Source organism: Strongylocentrotus purpuratus, unplaced genomic scaffold (assembly GCF_000002235.5).
Source record: "Strongylocentrotus purpuratus isolate Spur 01 unplaced genomic scaffold, Spur_5.0 spur5_scaffold_1, whole genome shotgun sequence".
Classification (NCBI taxonomy): domain Eukaryota; kingdom Metazoa; phylum Echinodermata; class Echinoidea; order Camarodonta; family Strongylocentrotidae; genus Strongylocentrotus; species Strongylocentrotus purpuratus.
In genome coordinates, this window is record NW_022145594.1 from 41,913,801 (window position 1) to 41,933,849 (window position 20,049).

Genomic DNA, 20,049 nt, shown 5'->3' on the forward strand with positions numbered 1-20,049 from the left:
CACCGTTTTCCTTTCCTTTATTTTGTGTCAGGTGCACCACTTATCGAAACGTTTCATATCTTGCTTCTCGTTTTTGAAAGATATTTTTGAAAGTGCATTTAAGTTATTGCAAACGGGATGCATAACGGTACATTGGTTGTTGCTATGTCATGCAAACTATGTGCAAGCTCTAGTGGAAAATTGTATTTCTTTCTTTAATGGAGCCATTCAATCAATAGACCCGTCACAAATGTATGGATTTGCTGCGAATGCCTCTATAATTATGGTCAATAACAAAAACCCGAAAGCTTGGGAGAGATATAACAAGCGATTATTTCATTCGAACTATTGAAACGGTTTTACAATTACTCCTGCAACTAATGTGAACGAAGAAAAGGCAAGAAATGGTTAAGGGCGTCTTTTGTGTATGAGTTCTATGTATTTGAAAATATTGAACTGGCATATTTAAATAAATTACGCCGTGTTCGAAATTTAATCAGAGTTAATGCATACGTCTTTGTTAAGTGCCTCTTTACGAATAATTTCATTCACCTGTTACGAATAATCGCATTTCAATAGTCAGAATGCAAATGACATGCATTGCGTGTTGCTAGGAAGGGCAACCCATGTGTGTCTGACTGTTGAGGTGCAATGTTACACATTTTTGTATACATTTTTGAAAATGGTTCTGTCTCGCATTTCTAGCTTGTCCATCGGTTATAATGTGCACCACCTTCGATGACAATGGACTGCTACAGGCGTGTATGGGCAGACTAAACGTTGAAGATAGCCAGTCGGCCTGCTTGTTTGAACAAGAGCTGCAGGACTGCATGAAGAACGAGCCCTCAAACTCTTCTGGTAAGTGTGATTTTCTGCTTCTGTCAAAAGAATTTCGGTAAATTGTACTTCTCCTCCTTGTGTTAATTATACCAATAGAGGACAGTATCAACCATCCCCTCCCTAACTAAGACAGAGGCCCACGGGGAAGTGCCTTACAAGCAAACTTTTCCCGGGACGGTCAATGTGTCGTTACCAACATAACATTTTGAACAAGGGGCCACGTTTTTGTTTTTCTTGCGCCAATCAAGCGTATTATTAAGGCACAATTCAATGTTTATGAGCCGTAACGTTCTTGAAATGTTTGCTCTGCTCATTTCCAATTCAAATGGTGTATGACGTTGTAGGAAATGTTATCAATTATAAAGACATTTGCAATTCACCACAGTTTGTTTACAATATTGTCAGCTGATTTTACTACAACCATTGATTGCCTTTAATAATCAACAGACCAGCAATTCCTTTTGAAATCATCTCTTTTGTTCACTGCTGGTCAGCCTATCCTTCATTGGGACTCAACAGAATATAAATCAGGCAAGCTCACCTGTTGTTGAAATACCTTCACTATTGTACCCTAGGCTATCAGATGTTTTTGTATCATGGCAACAACTGGCCAATCAAGAGACAGTCTGGAAAAATGGACACGATACATTTTTCTCAATTCATTCCAATGTGCACCATCTTTAATAGTAGAAGGATTTCACCCTGGAAACAAGATTTTACTGCTATTTACATGCAACTGTATATTACAACTCATCTGCACTACATTATGTTTTATCAGCTGCAATTATCACCAAGAGGAATTATCATATAGAGTTAATCCATTGGATATCATCTCGCATTGTAAAACATTCATCGCTTGTGCTATCCGAGGAGGAGTTTTAATTTCAAGCGCATTTTTGTTATGACGCGTTTCGTCGAGGCCTCGCGGGCGCGGTCGCTTCATTTCCTTCAAGCGTTTAGACACCTATCGAAGGAAATTTTCGTGTATATATTTAATGCGTTATAATTATATGGACATCATGCCTTCGGGCTCGAGATGAATTATTTTGTTGGATACCCACATCTGATTCTTTCCTATGAGTTTACATGAAGAGTCATTCACCAAGTTACTGGTGAGCTTATGTACTTATCCTTTATGTTAGGAATTCATTACACGAATACCTACGAGGTCATGACGTCACTCTCAATTTTGCGTCAAAGAGAGTGTCAGTCAATAGTATAGTATTAATGACTGCTTTGAGAGAAATAGTTGTTTTTATAAGCTCAAGGGAAGGTTAGAATTGTGCTATTACCCGAGGCGTGCCGAGGGGAATAGCCCAATTGTAACCTTCCCGAGAGCGTATAAAAACAACTATTTCTCGAATATTAAAGCAGTCATTAATACTTTTATATGCCGAAAAAAAATAGACTAAAAAATAAAAAATAAAAATACTTTTTTTTTTTGTCGAAGGTGAGAGTCGAACCCTTACGTACAATGAGTGATAAATCTTACACCAACGCCTTACACCACTCGTCCATCGCGCGATGTTCACGTGCTTGGCAGTTTTGTACAATATATACATTAAAATGGATTGAAACCGGCTTCGGCGTGATGAATGCTTCGCAAAAGCTCCATTAAACGGACCCTTCTTTTACTTTTGCAATGCATATTGGCACGAACTTAGATCAAGATCTATCGGCAGATGTTGTTTTTTTGTTTTTGGAAGTTTATTTTCGTCTTCATGTCAACAATGCAAGATAAAATTGTCGGTAAGATCGATCGAGATTCAATTGTATTGAAATTACCGACCAATCCTTCGCACACATACGGTATCCTCGATCGCTCAAACCATTTTTTAACATGTAAACCTATGGGGTAACCATGGAGGCTGACCTATTTTTTTAATAACCATGGTTATTAAAAATATTAAATGTTTTATGCATGGTTACCGGGAATTTTACAGGAACAGTTGAAGTTTATGAATGCAATTTCGACCAATCAGATGGCTGGATTACTTAAGTGAGGTATATAATACATGTTGATCTACATTGATAATCGATAAAACAATATCCATCAACAACTGTCGAAAAAGAATTGAAGTAGCTGTGCGAAGATTTTCAAAACTAACTTTATTTTCATAATTGCAAAGGTGAAACTTTGATCGGACATTGTTATTGAAATTCAGTGCTTAGAAACATTCGAAGTAATGATTATTATCAATTACAACATGCTTAAATACAGCCTTGGCCATAGCACGTAAAGAGCTCTCCGAACACTGCTGAGATGTGTGACATCACAGGTTGGGCATGAATTGCACAAGCAGACGATGAAGTTAGTCCAAGATACTCAAACTCTCTCAGTATATCAACGGGCAGAATGATATTCTCTCTCTTTTCCTCTCTCTCTTTTCCTCTCTCTCTCTCTCTCTCTCTTGTCCTCTCTCTCTTTTCCTCTCTCTCTCTTGTCCTCTCTCTCTCTTCCTCTCTCTCTCTTTTCCTCTCTCTCTCTTTTCCTCTCTCTCTCTCTCTCTTGTCCTCTCTCTTTTCCTCTCTCTCTTTTCCTCTCTCTCTTTTCCTCTCTCTCTCTCTTTTCCTCTCTCTCTCTCTCTCTCTCTTGTCCTCTCTCTCTTTTCCTCTCTCTCTCTTTTACTCTCTCTCTCTTTTCCTCTCTCTCTCTTTTCCTCTCTCTCTCTCTCTCTCTCTCTCTCTTTTCCTCTCTCTTTTCCTCTCTCTCTTTTCCTCTCTCTCTCTCTCTCTCTTGTCCTCTCTCTCTTTTCCTCTCTCTCTTTTCCTCCTCCCTCTCTTTTCCTCCTCCCTCTTCCAGATCAGCCAAGCTTCGTCGGCGGTGAGGATGAGTTGGAGATCATTCTCCGGGGTGATGATGCTATCCTTCTGTGTAGGGTAGAAGGTGATCTTCAAGATTATGAGGTGACTTGGATGAAACAAGACCCGATCCAATGTGAGCAATGAGAATGATGATGGTGATGACGGTGATGATAATAGGCAGAATAATAATTGTAATGATAATTAAGGATGGCAATGATGGCGATGATAGTTCTACTACTACTACCACTACTACTACTTCTTTATAATAGTAATAATCATTATTATTACAATAATAACAAAGGCTGGATAGAATGATGACGATGATGATGGTGGTGATGGTGATGATTCATATTATTTACCAATATATTTTATTTATCCATGTACTTTAAAACCTCAAAGGTAATTAGGAAAATTTTGATTTGGTGATTTAATTGATATTTGATGTTTTATTTTTCAATATAATTTTGCACTAAAGTCTTTCTTTTATCTCTTCTCAAATCGAAGTGTTATATTTTAAACGTTTCTCGATCGTATACTTTTTTTCTTCAGAAAATCGTGTCGATTTTATTTTGTCTTTCATTCTCCATGCAGTACTCTCGAACACGCGAAATCCCCGCTACGCAGTCAGACGGGAAGGAAACACAACCTTTGACCTCTCTATTGCTTCCGTCGGGTTATCAGACGAGGGTGTGTACATCTGTCAAATAAATACCCAAATTCCGACATCTCGTCGAGTCGATTTGCGAGTGGGACGTAAGTAAAGTTATTTTTTATTTATTTTATTTATTCAAAATTAATCAGGATAAGAATCAGATACACATTGTAGATACAAAAATTTAATACACGGAAATAAAAAATAATGAATATCACCAAAGCTCTCAAGCAAAGGTAAAAAAAAAGTATAAAACTTACATATAAGAATAATACGCATTAAAAAAATATTTTAAAAAACAAACGACAATGTAATAATTGAAATTAACTGCGGAAAACATCAAATCACTTTAATAGAAAGCATTCAAATATCACCAAAAAGATTAGAAAAGGAGAAAAGTTATAATGAAATTAGTAAAAGTAGAGAAGGAAAGAAAGAAATGGAGAGGGAAAAGGAGAGAGAGAAGGAGACATAAGGCATGTCAAGAGCAGTATATAAATCGGCATTGTATCACACAGGTATTACGTTTAAAGACCTCGATAGATTTAGCATTTTGAAAAGCAAAAGGTAAATTATTCCAGATTTTACCACAAGCGTATCTAAAAACAGTTATTAAAACATTCAAGAGTAGGCTTGGGTAAAACAACATTCAATGTATTGGCAAGTCTATTAAAAAACATTTCCACTTCATTGCACTATCGTACCGGGATTTTCCTTGAATACAGTTGTACATTATACGATATTATGTGGATCAGGTGATTATACATGCTAAAAATAGTCCCGTCGAGTATTAATCGATTGCCATTTTAATGATTTCGTTATATTCGAGCTATTAACATCAGAATCAGAGTTTCCTACAACAATACGTGCAGCTCTTTTCTGTAGTCTTAAAAGAATATTTCTGTTTTGTAAAGAACAGTTCCCCCAAATGGAAGAAGAATAATCTAAGATTAGCTGTATGGTACATTTGTATATTTTATTCAAAATGGAAGAGCTTAGAAATTTACTGAGCTTTCTCAAAGTCAAAAACTTATAACTTAATGGTTTGGTAAAAGATTTAATGTGCATATCCCAAGATAATCTATCATCAATTTCAATCCCTAAATATCTGATACTTCTTACTTGTTCTATGATTTCATTACCTCGTGTGTTACTACTCAACAGCATAACATTTCTCTTATTATTATTAATACGTCATCTATTTTTACAATATCATTCATCTATAGCACATAAATCTGCTTAGAGCTTAGATGTAATGACATTAATACCAAAAACAGAAACATTTAAGACAACATCATCAGCGTATAATATATTACAAGTACTTATCCGTAAGCAATCAGTTAGATCATTTATAAAAAACAAGAAAGAGGGAGGGGCCTAAAATACCCCCCTCCCGAGGAATTCCTATAGTAATGTCCTTTGTTTCAGATAATTTACCACGACAATAAACTGCTTGATTCCGACCAGATAAAACACTAGTATTTAAAATACCATACTTATTCAATTTGGACAACAATAGTTCATGGTCAATACAATAAAAAACATTTTGAAATATCAAGAAAACATGCACCAACTTTTTCCTTTTCATTAAAAGATTCATACCAATCATCAATGACTCTATGTAAATTTGTATTAGTTAAATGATTTGGCAAGAAAGCATATTGGTGAACACTAATAAGATGATTGGTCTGCAAGTAAAATAAAAACTGAGACTGAATTTCCTTTTCAAGCAGTTTAGTAATATGACATACGACTGAGATGAGTCTATAATTTGAAATATCATTCTTATCACCTTTACCTTCATAAACAGGCGTAGTTCTAGCCAGGTTCCAATTATCAGGTAAAAATCCACAATTCAAACTTTCATTAAAAAGATTAAGAGAAATATTAATATAAGGAGCTGAGATTTTAAGTAATTTTCTATCAAATTCTAACAAACTGAAGGTTAATCTCTCTCGACAATAAAGAGATTTGTTTGCAGTTTTCCAGGGACTGATTGATTTCAAAACGAAGGTATGTATACTTTCCGGGTGGTTCCATGATAGATCATGATGATCGTTCAATCTATTACTGTCTAAATCAGATGGTAAAACAAAGTCTTTTCCCCCCTTCCAGTAATTTTGCTTAACTCCTTCCATAACTTCACACTATCATTACTGTACCTCTCAGATACTGAGTCAAAATATTCTCTCTTCTCTTTTCGTATGAGCTTGGTGACTGAATTCCTGAGATTTCGATATTTATTCAATTCTTAGTTTTTTAAAACTAAATTCCCGTTCAAATTTAAAAGACTTACGACAAACAGTAGTAAAGCTACAGGTGGAATGAGGCACGTGCACCCCCCCCCCCAAAAAAAAACAACAACAAACGACTGGCTAAAAAAGGGAAAAGGAAAAAAAGGGGAAAAGAGGAAAAGGTCGAGGAGAGAAGTCGGCTTGACACCCTCTAACAGATCAGTGTAAATTGCATTGTTGTTTTCTGATTAAAACTGACACCCACCTATCCATTCATCGCAACAAAAGATTTTTTTCTATTTATCCTCTTTTAAGGGACTTTATTTGTTCATATCATAAAATAACAGCTATTTACAACAGTGTTTAAATACAGAATTCATGCAGTTGTAACATATCATACATAGTACAGAACATGAAACTAATGTGACATAATCACTAACTAAAATAATGAAAACATTTTTTAAATGCACGGCAGATCCTGTCTATTTTATTTCTAACATCAAATTATAATAGTGTTTGGCTTTCATGACCGCTAACTTCAATCGCGACAAAAGATGGCTGAAAGATAATTTGTTTCCACTATTCGGGTGCGATTAGAAATAAATTCGGATTCGATTAGAAATTAATTCGGGTACTATTGTATTTACATTATTTAGGGGGGTCCACACCTAATACACATACACAAAGGGACACACTTTTGCAGAATTTGGGCCGATAGGGTTGGCGAGCCGGACGTCGAGCAATATTGCTCAGCTTAATTCGTCAATAACTCGAGACAGCTCGGAATACCTCGTCAAAGTCGGGACAGTACGGTACTATACACCTCGTTCAGGATGTTCAGAATATGGAGAGGGAGAAATACTGAATACCAGTGGCGAAATTATTCTTCTATCCTGAAAGTGACTCAATTATTATTATCTTCTTTTATTTATTACCGTGTAATTATCTTTCAGTTCCTTTCTTTCTTTCTTTTTTTTTCTTTCTTTTTTTCTTTTTCCTTCTTTCTTTCTTTTTCCTTTTACTCTAGGTCCATCAGCTCTACAAGCTATCACCTACGAAGGAAACCCCATTGATATACAGGTCCGAATTCCTACGATTACCGTCAACGAATCCCAGTCGTTTTATGTCGATTGTGTCATCACGGGATTCCCACCGCCTCTCTTACAATGGATCTCTTTGGTCACGGATATCGAGTCAGCTATGAATATGCAGTATGCGAGCGTGAATGGAGCAATACGATTGGTCGTTGACAATGCATCACGTGACGATTCTGGCCAATACGCTTGCAGAGCGAGCAACCCGTACGGCGACGTGGAGAAGCGCATCAGATTGGTCGTGCAATGTAAGTGCGTGTTTTGTGTGGTAGAATATTGTGCTTTGGTTAAACTAGTGAGCGTATCTTCTTCAATTTTAAATTACGAATTCAATTACTGCTGTGTTTAGAACCCGGCCCCCCCCCCACTCAGGTTTCAAAATGACCGCATGCGTGTTGCCAAAATGTCCTTTTCGTAACAAAAGAAAAAGGTCGAGCCGTATTGACTTTACACACCGGACTTTTGCTGAAAAGGGGGGGTCGGTTGGAACACGCATATGCGTACCCTAAATAACACTGAGTGGGGGGGCCGGGGTTTAGAAGAGCAAAAAAATAATAACACATGTCGGCACAATTTATTATTACATGTATATTTTCATCAATAATGTATTGATGATCTTTCGTATATGTTTGATACTAAATTCGAAATATTTTGTTTGTTTGTTGTTTTTTCCTGATTTTTCTTCAATGTTCCATCTCTTTTCACTTCTCTTCACTCCTTTCAACTGGCTCGTTTCTCCCATTTCTCTTTCCCTGTCTCTCTTTTCCCTCGTCACCGTTTTTCCTTCCCCTCCCCCCCCCCCCTCCCCCTCTCTCTCTCTCTCTCTCTCTCTCTCTCTCTCTCGCTCCCCCTCTCTCTCGCTCCCCTCTCTCTCTCGCTCCCCCCTCTTTCTCTCTCTGGCCCTCTCTGGCCCTATCTCTCACCCCCCCCCTCTCCCCATCTCTCTCTCCATCTCTCTCTAATTTCTCTCCTTCTCTCTCTCTCTCTCTCTCTCTCTCTCTATCTATCTTAATACACAGATGAGCCCAGTATATCTCCTCTCGCACCCGTCATCTATGCTGGCTTGAATAGCTACATCAAGATTGACTGCCAAGCAACCGCTTCCCCTCCAGCTATCTACAGATGGACCAAAAGTGAAGATGGAGAGAAACTTGTAACAGCACAGAGGTACTGACGATCATGAAAAGGGGACCGGGAGGCAACATTTTTAAACCTAACCTAGCCAATCATGCGCTGCCTATTAATATTTGAATATATAAATACTTGCGTTGGTACGGTGTGGTGGAGAACAAAATTAAATCGGACAGATTCTGGACTAACTAGTATGTCGCAATTTCGTTTGCGGTAAGCCTCTCGATTTTGACGCAATGTCATTTATTTAAAGTAAACTTGTGTTGTATGAAATCTCATATGACTAGCGTATGACGTATAGGTTCCTATTGAGCCAATCAAATGCAGCGGTAGGATGGCTAGGTTATGTTAAAAAAAAGACGCGAAACGGGAGGGGGAGGAGGGCTGTAACAATTAAATCACTATCAATTTCCCTTCTCCATTCAAAGTTATATCCGCAAGTTTAGTACCGCATCTGTGGATATATTTTTTTCGCGCCTTGTTGGCAAATTGAAAATAAATGAAAGTAATGACCCGTTTAAATATTTGTAAATCTCTAGGAAAATGTTGAATCTAGAAAATGTTTTATTGGTTTCTGTGACTTTGTGCTTTATCGTCATTTATCGATCTCCTACCACGTTTCTCTCTTCTTGCCAGTGTGTATGATGTCTCACACAACCATCCTGTTCTCTCTGTCTCTGTCTCTCTGTCTGTCTGTCTCTTTCTATCTATAGAGAGTCTCTCTATTCCCCCTTTCTCTTTCTCTCTCTCCCTCTCTCTCTCCCTCTCTCTCTATCTCTCTCTCTCTCTCTCCTCCCCCCTCTCTCTCTCTCTCTCTCTCTCTCTCTATATATGTATATATGATAATTAAAACAATTGACTTAAAAATCTTTGAGAAAGTTATCCTTTTTCACTATGCCCGGTTTCAATTGTATTTCTTCAGATATTATATATATATCGCTCCTTTTCCCATTCCTACTGGATCACTGAAGATAAGGAATTAAAACAAGGAATGCCGCTTTGAATTTCTTAGGCATTTTCCCTTTTCTTTATATTATCTCTGAATAATTTTAAACATCTCGTGTTCATGATTTTGATTTGTTATTAAATGAAATCAACAGATCCCTTGTGATCGTGAAGCTGGATGAATCCGATTACGGCATGTATACATGCACTGCTACAAACCTCCTTGGAACGGCTGTGAAAAGCCTAGAAATATGCGGTGAGTTTGAATTAAAGAGATGATTCCATATCACGTGCATGGCCATACAATCGTCCGTGTTTGAAAGGGTCCGCCGTCGAAAAGAATGCCAGCAACATTGAGAATATTGGGAAATATCGCGACATCCGAGTAGACTGACGGCCCCGGGGTCCCGAGATCAACATGACAGTCTCGGTGGCCGTAAAACATGTCAAATAACTTTCAGAGCGGCCCACAAGACCGACGCGACGGTCGCACGAAATTTCTTGTCGTGGGCTATAACCGGGAATACGTATTATGTGAACATGTTTTTCGTACAAATTCAATTTTATCTAACATTAAAATATTAACTGTGAACAGAGAGAATCACATACATTTTTCATGAAGTTATTTGTTTTTCTTCTATATTCATGATCGTCTTTATTTTTTCCTCTCAAAACATCCTTCTGAACCCACTTGTGATATCCTTTTTATCTCATAATTTTCTTCTTCTAGTTATCGTTGCAAATTATCCTTTTTATGGCTGTTAAATTATCTGTAAAATTAATGCGCGATCATATCAGATTTGCGCTGATAATTTACATATTATTTCTTTCCTGTTTCATAGGAAGGCCTATGCGACCTACTATTCTTAGCACAGCTACCGGACCACGACGTCATGCATACCATCTTCTCTGGGCACCAAATGCAATCACGCCGTATGGCACACCCTTGAACATTGATGAATTCATCGTGGCATATCGTCCACGGAATCAGCCTGTAAGTTTCAATTTGGTGTGTACTGCAAGGTTCTGGAATCATCAAAATGATAAGAAGTTTGACCCAGTCTTGGTAATGTTACAAGCACTGTAGAGAAAGATGTATATGGGACTACACGAACAAGTGGCATAAAAATCTGTCCCGATTTTTATGATGTTACATGCCATATTTAGAATATTAAGGCATTTGAAGAGTCATGCTTTTCAAGGGAACATTTTTTATCTGATGTTCTTCCACATTTGCATAAAACAATGATAACGCTCACAAATTATGTTTCACCTCTTTCCAGAACTCAGCCTTTTCTTAAAGTCAAGTCACGACTAAATTACAATTTGCCTAAGGGATTCATAATGTCTCTTGGCATAGGGCAAGGGTTAGTGTTAGGATTAGGGTAAGGGGTTAAGGGTAAGGGTACTTTCAAGGTAAGGGTAAATGTTAGGATAAGGCTAGGTCTGATGAGGCTAAGGATAATGGACTGGAACAGTCTGCAGTTTTCAAAAAGTGATTGATGTATAATGATCTTTTTCTTCCTTTGTAATAGAAAGCAGTCGCCAGTCTGGGAAACCAAACACAACTTCAGTGGTTCCAAGAGGTCGTCCCATTTTCTTCAGATTCTGACACAGTATCACACGTCATCCGGGATCTATATACAAATACCACATACGAGGTCATTCTGTATGGCCGAAATTCGTTGGGCAACGGAGAGGGCGCCAGTTTAACTTTCAGCACGTCTGTCTGTAAGTCTCATCTGTTATCGTTTTCAATTCAGGTTATTGTTTTGCTCAAGGTTTGAGGTTGATTTTAGGGCACGGGTGGCCAACCTGCGGCCCGCGGGCCACATGCGGCCCGCGAGCTCTTCTTGTGCGGCCCGCGGAGCATTGAAAAAGTATTTATAAAAATAGTTAATGAATGAAATGCGGCCCGCATAACAGCGATGAAATAGAGTAAAGCATTTACACACAGCTATCTCTATTTCCATAATTTGTTTTTATCATTCACAACATATTGATTCGTTACGTGGCTTATACAAAACTCCTCAAATTCCTTCTCATTACATTACATTAACGACATTAACATCACTCGCCGTGTTAATTTCAGTTTGTTATTTCCACATGCAGTAACCTTTGTAAATATACAAATAATAACAATAATAATAATCTTTTAAAATCCACTCCAAATTTTATTAAGTTAAACCGGAAATGGAAATTCTTTTTGCCCAATCGATCGTGAATCAAGAAATATGTTTGAAATGCCATACTTGTCTTAAAACTTACAACCCTTTTCTCCCGCCGTTTAATTTTTTCATTAATCTTAATCGTGGATAGTCCCCTTATATTCTTTCTGCTGTGTCATTGATTTTGTTTGAAATAACAACCAACATGGCATCGATTTCGAGACGTGCGAATTAAGAAAAGGAAAGTTTCTGATGAAGACAGAAACTTTAAATCGGATTGATCTCTGAAGTATTTCTTCATAGAAGAGAAAGGTAAACAACTTTGCCTCATATTTTGTCAGCCAGAAATCACACTAAAAAAGTAAGCCTGATTTTGTTCGACTGATTTTGTTGTTTGCAAAATTGCAAGTGTGTACATGAGTGTGTGTGTGTGTGGGGGGGGGGAGGATTTCAGATTTGGTTTTGACGGGGTGTGCCGCTGAAGCCTCGTAACCTCTACCCATTTTTAAGGGTTGCCTTGTTTTGGCAGATTTTTGTTGAAAGTAAAGCCCATTTTATAAAAATTTCGGGTGTTTGCATGGCTAAAACCCCGAGTTTTTTTTAAATAAATTTTTTGAAAACACGGACCCATATTTAGGATATTTCTGTTAAAAATGGGACCCAAGTTTAGGGATTCTTTTTGTAAAAAAGGTTACCCATTAGAGCGGCACACCCCTTATGTCTCAATATGTGATTACCCCCCCCCCCCCCCCCCCCCCCCGCCTGGCCTACGGCCCGCCAAGTTATGAAAATCGTTAGATGTGGCCCGCGAGCTTTAAAAGGTTGGCCACCCGTGTTTTAGGGTAAGGTTTATATTTTATATCTGAAACAGTAACTGACGGGCTTTTGTGTCGTGGAGTATGGGGAGGGGAGGGAGAGGGGAGGGGGAGGATGGGGAGGGGAGGGGGGAGGACCAGTTATCCTTAGTAAATGAATGCGAGAGAAAAAGGTAATTGATCGAGTGTCAAGTGAAGGAGATGACTTTAGGAGGGGTTTTATCATTTTCTTTCCACACTTCTTTTCCATTTCTCTTTGACTTTTATTTTCTCTTTAAACTTTTTTTTCTTCTCTTCTCTTTCGCTATGTACGCGGATTGGGGAGCATTTCTGTGTCTCTTGTGGCTACATGTATGTCGCTGATGAAAAATGCACCAAGTATAGATATTTTGTGTATTTTTGACTCTGTGTATTTCAAACCCGGGATGCACACATTTAAAAAATCTTTGTACACTGACGGCAATTAATGACGAAACAAAATATCTTATAATTAATTCTATTCTTTCCTGTTCCTTCATACCCATTTCTGATGATCAGCGGACTTATCAACCAGTTTGGAAACCAATATTGATCGCAGAAACGCCGGTAAGTTTTATTGAATGCAGCATTGAATGCAGCAAATTGTTGGTATATGCTAATCACTTTTATAGCTTTTGTTTCCTCAAATTTTACAAGTAAATTATTGATGAAAGGCTCCATGAAATTAAAGGTGCAAATCTATGTTTTGATGGAGTAAAGTTACAAGTCTGGTTTTACGACAGATGCTCTAGCGAAAATTGCTTCATTGTCAATTATCCTAGGCTTCACTGTAGCTTTCATTCTTTTTCTATCCTTGACGTATCAATTATTTTCCAGAAGAACGTGTGGAGCTGGAAATCTCACCGGACACCGCTTCAGCATCCCTATCGAGTAACCATGGGTACAGCTTACCCAGTCTCGTATTCTGTCCCATGGTAGTCTTCACGATGACCTATGGAGAGCGTGTGTGGCTTCGTGGTTAGAGCAGTGGTCGTGGAACTGGGATCCTACATGTAGGTTCAAAACCAAGTTGGTGCAATAGTCCTCTTTGTTGACCATCCATGTAGGCTACATACATTATGTGTGAATGTGTATGAGTATGTGATTTTGAAAGATTTTATGTCAGTAATAATAATAATAACCTAGGCTTATATAGCGATTTTATCTTCCGACAAAATAACAATGTGCTTTACAATAGTAAAAAAACAATATTACACAACTACAAATTCATGAGCTAAAGGAATATCAAAATAAGGGCAAGATTAATCATAGTAGTATATTGTCTCTGCTTATAGGTCTGTTTATTTCACTCTCCCTCCTCCTTGTCTTCCAGTCCCTGAACCCCCCCCCTTCCTTCTGTACCTCTAGTCTCCAATCACTTTATCTTTTTTTACATCTCTCTCTTCTCTCCCCTCACCCTGTCTCTCTTTCTCTTCGTCTATCTCATCCTTCTCCCCATCACCTTTTCACAATGTATTTTAAACTTTAAAATGTATTTCACCATCTCATCTACATCTATCTCCCTCTCTCCTTCCGTGTGTCTCACTTCTTCCTACTTCTCTCTTCTCACCTTTCTTCCTCTCTCTCTTCTTTTCTCCCACTCTCTCTCTCTCAACCTTCTCTTCTATCACTTTTCACATGTGTTTTAAAATGTATTTCACCATCTCATCTACAACTATCTCCCCCCCCCCCCCCACTCTCCTTCTGTATCTCATGTATCACTCACTTCTTCTTACATCTCTCTCATATCTTCCTATTTCTCTATCTTCTCACCTCTCTTGCTCTCTCTCTCTCTCTCTCTTATTCCATCTCTAACCCCATTACCACATTCTGCCGTGCCTCCCAAATCAATTTATATTTTCTTCATCTCTCTCACCCTTCTCCCCTATCACTTTTCAAAAGTGTGTTTTAAGTGTATTTCACCATCTCTTCTACATCTATCTCTCCCTCCCCTTCCCCTTCCATATCTCTCACTTCTTCCTACATATCGCCAATCTATATCTTCATATTTCTCTCTTCTCATTTCTCTCTTCTCACCTTTCTTGTTCTCTCTCTCTCTCTCTCAACCACCTCCCCTATCACTTGTCACACGTGTGTTAATTTTATAAATGTATTTCACCATCTCACCTACGTCCATCACTCCCTCCCTCTCTCCTATATCTCTCACTTCTTCCTACAACTTTTCCCCTCTCTTCTTCTTTCCTACACTTTTCTCTCCCTCTCTCTCTCTCTCTCTCTCTCTCTATATTTCACTATCTCCTCACCTCTGTTGCTCTTACTCTCTTTCTCTCTTTCTTCTTAATATTCATCTTGGAAACAAGGAACAATCCTCCCACACTGTACGGTACAATAGAAACAAGTTTTATTTGTTTTATTTTCCTCAGCCTGTACATAGTTAAGATAAACAGGGCAATTTTATAATCTTACAAGCCACAGTAATAAATCTCAGTATTTTTATTTTTACAAGCTATGTTCATAAACATCACTGCACTTAAAAACTTGACAATAATCATCTTAAACAAGAGAGAAAACAAAAATATCAGCATTTTATTTATCATGCGATATGTAAGAAATGGTGGCATACAAAAAAAAAATCAGAAAATTACTCATTTCTTTTCATAGCGCGCTGAAGAGCGAGAAGATTTCTCCTACTCCATCCAATTCAACAAAAGTATGCATATCACTTAAAGAAACATAAAAATACAACTCACATAAATATAAACTGCCTTCAATATCTCTTCATTATCTCTTCATTCTACAATCATTTAATATAATATTCATATAAATATCTATCTTAAAATCTGAACGGTGGTAATCATATGGAATCTAGTAAAAAAAAAATCAACTCCGGTACAAAGACATAAAAACCAGTCAAGGATTTTCTGCACAATGGTAGAAGGACTTGCAACCTTTTAGCTATTCAGAAATCAGATCGGGTATTGATTCTTCTGACTGGATTTTAGCTTGTAACACCTTTGGTTTTCAGCAATAAATTTGTTATGTACAAAGAAAACAAATTCAACTTAACCATGAAGCAAAGTAACATTTTTCATAACATAACCTCTCTGTATATTTCAACCAACCTCACCATCGATCATGTTCATTCTACGCTTGGCCCCCGTAGTCACACCAAACTATGAAAGTAGAATTTGAAAGAATTTATTTTGTGTTTGAATCAACTATTTAAGACCCTGTATGTAATGAAATATGAAATAGGTGAATTATATATCAACAGAAAGCCTATAAGCCATAAGATTACACTAGTATCATTTATGTGATATTTTAGTGTTTATCAGAAAAGTAACAGCTCTCCTAAAACTCAAAAACCTAAAGCTTTGAAAATCAGAAGTTTTCGACCTAAAATTGACTTGATGATATATGTGTATGCATATTTCCAATGACTTTGTATGAAGCACGGCTCATCGCCTCAGCTATATAAGAAAGCCCATCAGATCCACATGTTATGTTGTCAGCATAACTGCAGCAAATTTTGACCTCTGTTGACCTTTTACTTGGAGGGGTGCAAAAAATTATTAAAAAAAAAAAAGATTGCTTTTGTGCAATACTGAAAGGAACAATATTTTGTATTATTTCAATTTGCATCTTCACTCTGTCGGTGTATATAAATACAATGTGCATAAAAGATATATGCAGAAATAAATGCTTTAAAAGTGATGAACCTTATTAGTTGAAGTCAATAAACAGTGTAATTAATATGAATTTTCTGTGCATTGTATTGCTTGTTACACGCTTATATGCTTTTCTGTCATCTTTTCGATGTTTTATCCAAAGTAGGTTTATTGCATTTGAAACATCAAGCTATAACAAATAGGGTAAATACGTTTTTTTTCTACATAATTCAACAATTGCTCACAAAACAAAAATGTTCTACCATTTTTTGTAATTCAATACACAACCATTCAAATTTTTCTTATTCACCTTTTCCCTCCCCCTTCAACTTTTATCAATATATTTCTTATTTATAAATACAAACAAAGCAGTTAAAAATATTTCTTTTCTCTTTTCCTCCCCAATTCCAATTGGAATTTCATCAGGCGCAATATTGCATAATATCGTGAACCTACAATATAGAACTTTTCTTTCATCCCGTAACTTTCTATATACAGCTGATTATGTCATTTGCATATTCTAATTCTTTATTTAAACTGTTTAAAGATGCAAGGAAAGAGAGCCTTGTAGTATACCAGTAGTCAGCATGTTGAAGTATGCTGCTAAATATATCTATTTAAACATGACTTATTTTACTCCCCCAAAAGAATCTATAACAATTTTTAACATTAGCTTATTGTATAACCTCTGAATAGTAATTTTTGTTATTAATACTGATTTAAAATTAAATTGTTGAAAAGCTCCATTCCCTTATGTCTAAATCATATTTATTCTTACATGTGAATACAGGATAGACCGTACTCATTTATTTTTTCATTCAGTCTTTGTATTATAGTATGAAAATATTTATTTTTCTACTGCTCCTACAGATATCTAACTTTTTCTCAAACCTCCCTCTGACAATTTTAGCCACAGAAAGAACTTTTAAAAAATTCGAAACATATACCTTCCATGGCTTTCATTTTAATCATCAAACACCTGTGTAAACTCAAATAAATCATGGCAAATTAAAAAGATAAACAAAGCAACATAATACATGTCAACAAATAACTAATATCTCAGGCACAGCTCTTTTTGTGTTGAAATTTAAAAAAAAAAATGAAAATAAGAAAGCGATTGTCATTGGCAAATTTATCATATTTTTTTTATAATTCATGTTTATTTACAATATTTAATAATATAAACTTGCCATTTACAAACTTTATTTATCTAAATGTACTGTATTTTTTTCCTTCAGCTCCTCCTCCACGCATAGTGAAATTACAATATTTTCCATCTTTTCTTCCCGCATCAGACAGTATCTTCTCTCAGCAAATGTTGACTTGAAACTGTTGGAATAATAATAAAAGGAGAGAGAAAAAGAAAGGATAAATGGTTGTGTCTTTACAAACTTGTTCAAAGGATTGGGAAGGTTTATGACGCCCCCCCCCCCCCCCCACAATAGTTTCTTGCCATACAACCAGTTGGTGATAACAGTTTGAAAAAGTTTCAGGAAGTGAAATTTTCTCAATTCACAGCTTATGATTCAAACTTGCCATATATTGTATATTAATTCCTTTTAATGCCATAGTTCATTGTATTTTTTTCAATTTGCCTTTATATTACATTGATAACATATGAACATAAACAATGATAACTCTTTCTAGGTATCATATATACCATATCACCATTTTAACACGATGTAAAACCATCCTGTCCTGCCCTTAATGTAATAATTGTATATATATATGCATACAACAATTATTGAATTTTACTTAAATTTAATATCATGTATGTAATACAGGATGTCCCGGTAGGTAGCGAAAGTTAATGTGGTTAGATGAGCAATTGTGCGCTTGTAAAAATGACGCCTGGCTGGAATGCTCCCCAGGGAGTGGAGAATGTGCATACGCAAAGCACTTTGAGAGGGCTGAGGTCCTGAAAAGCTCTACATAAGAACGAACTATTATTATTATTATTATTATTAATGCAAAGTAACGTTATCATCAAATGTAAGTGAATATGATGTATGATCATGAATAAAAGTACTATCAAATCTAACTAAATTAGTATTATCATCAAAGGTCAAAGGTCAAATGAACATTGTCTTACGTGGCGTGTCTCTCTGCATGACCAATACTCCAGCATTGTGTGCTGCTGCTGCCACTGCATTGGCAAAGTCCGTCTCGGCGAAGAACGAGCCGTCCGAACTCGTACTGACGACACTGTTTCTCCTGCTTCCATTACTGCTGCTACCGTAAGCTAACATCGACCCTGGGGAATTGAAACAAGATGAAAACATGAAGTTGTTAAATTCTACTCTGCACTATATTTTAAATTCTGTTTGTATTGTAATACCAGAAACTTTTGTGAGATGAAACTCTCGCAATTTGAAAAGAAGAGCGATATTTTACAGACATAGAATTTTGCATAACGACAAAATGAAGATGTTAAATTCTACTCTGAAATATATTTTAGATTCTGTTTGTTTAATATTCCATACAATTATCTTGTATTGACCCTGGGGGACGGAAACAAAATGGCTACATGATGAACATAAAGTTGTGAAATTCTCTTCTGAAATGTATTTTAAATTCTGTTTGTTCGAGATTCCAAATAATTATCTTATACTGTAATACCAGAAACCTTTTGTGACATGAAACTTTTGCAAAGGAGAGCGATATTCTACAGACAGAAAATTTTGCAAATTCGGAAGCCTCCAGTTCGACTATTTTGCAGCATGAAACTTTCAGGAGTCTAAACCACCCATGAAATTTGCAAACATTTTATTATGTGTGAATAAGTTTCTGGTTTAAAAATAATGAAAAAGATACAAGGAAACATACAGAATCAATGTAAAATAAACAAGGCATGATATTAAACGAGCCTAGCTAAAAAGAAAACCTCTGTACAAGTTCACACTGTCAAGTTCACAACTGTTTGTTTTTTTCGAAAGAAAAAGAGAGCTCAACGTATTCAAAAAAGGTGTAGATATGTGTAGTATGAAAGCCGAGGTAAGAAAATCAAAGCTGAGGTAAGAAAATCAAAACAGAAAAGGCATTCTCTAGGATTGGATTACTAAAATGGATAGGGGTAATAACCCTGATACCATTTGAAGAGAGGGGTAAGAGTGTGGGGCATCACGGGTACATGCATGTTACACTCACCATTACTAACATTGAACAGTGACGATGGTCAAAGTGCTCCAGTATTACATTTCTAAATGGAGAATCAACAGGGGTATCGACCCCAATACCAGTAGGGGAGAACAGTAAGTGGGTGGGGGCACTCATAGACGCCATTCAAACAGCTTGAGGCAGTCGAATATTACACGTCTAGGTCGAGGTTGAATGAGATGGGGTAACAACCCGATACCAGTTTGAGAGAGGGGTACATGGGTGTGGCATCACTGGTATACACACTTACCTGTACAATTACTGGCTGTATCCATGTCTCTATCCTTACTATCCAAACTGTTGAGTTCGGTGGTCTCTACCTCGCTTAGGGAGGGATGGACAGCGGAATTTGACCCTGTAAGAGGGACAAGGGGGAGGGCAAGGAGTAGGGTGGGGTCAGGCAAGAAAGGATAATTGATTATATGGCATGCTGACAAGAGAAACAAATCCTAATGGGATACACTCCCAAAGAAGTCGATCATCTGCTTGGAGCAAGAAGAGCAAGAAGTGCCAGTTAATGCCCTTCTGGCTCTGATTAGATGGTACTAATTCTCTATAGTCACTATGAAGTAAGATATGAATA

The 20,049-nt window shown here is 36.9% G+C and overlaps 2 protein-coding genes across 2 annotated transcripts in view; one reads left to right on the forward strand and one right to left on the reverse strand.

The window, feature by feature from the left end:
• The first annotated feature begins 701 nt into the window (after positions 1-701).
• On the forward strand, positions 702-13,994 carry LOC100888251 (neurotrimin). Its single transcript, XM_030978804.1, has 10 exons — positions 702-837; positions 3,623-3,757; positions 4,216-4,377; positions 7,538-7,852; positions 8,624-8,771; positions 9,836-9,936; positions 10,523-10,674; positions 11,216-11,411; positions 13,201-13,248; positions 13,519-13,994. Exons 1-10 carry the CDS (start codon positions 702-704, stop codon positions 13,662-13,664), a joined length of 1,539 nt encoding a protein of 512 aa, XP_030834664.1. The 3' UTR covers positions 13,665-13,994.
• Positions 13,995-15,026: 1,032 nt separating this feature from the next.
• Positions 15,027-20,049, reverse strand: part of LOC579816 (roundabout homolog 1) — a 35,989-nt gene continuing 30,966 nt past the window's right edge. The window contains exons 21-23 of the mRNA XM_030978250.1: positions 19,717-19,821; positions 18,403-18,564; positions 15,027-17,639 (exon numbers count right to left, since the gene is read on the reverse strand). Coding sequence (XP_030834110.1) covers positions 17,602-17,639; positions 18,403-18,564; positions 19,717-19,821 — 305 coding nt within the window. The 3' untranslated portion in view covers positions 15,027-17,601. The remainder of the gene's footprint in view (positions 17,640-18,402; positions 18,565-19,716; positions 19,822-20,049) is intronic.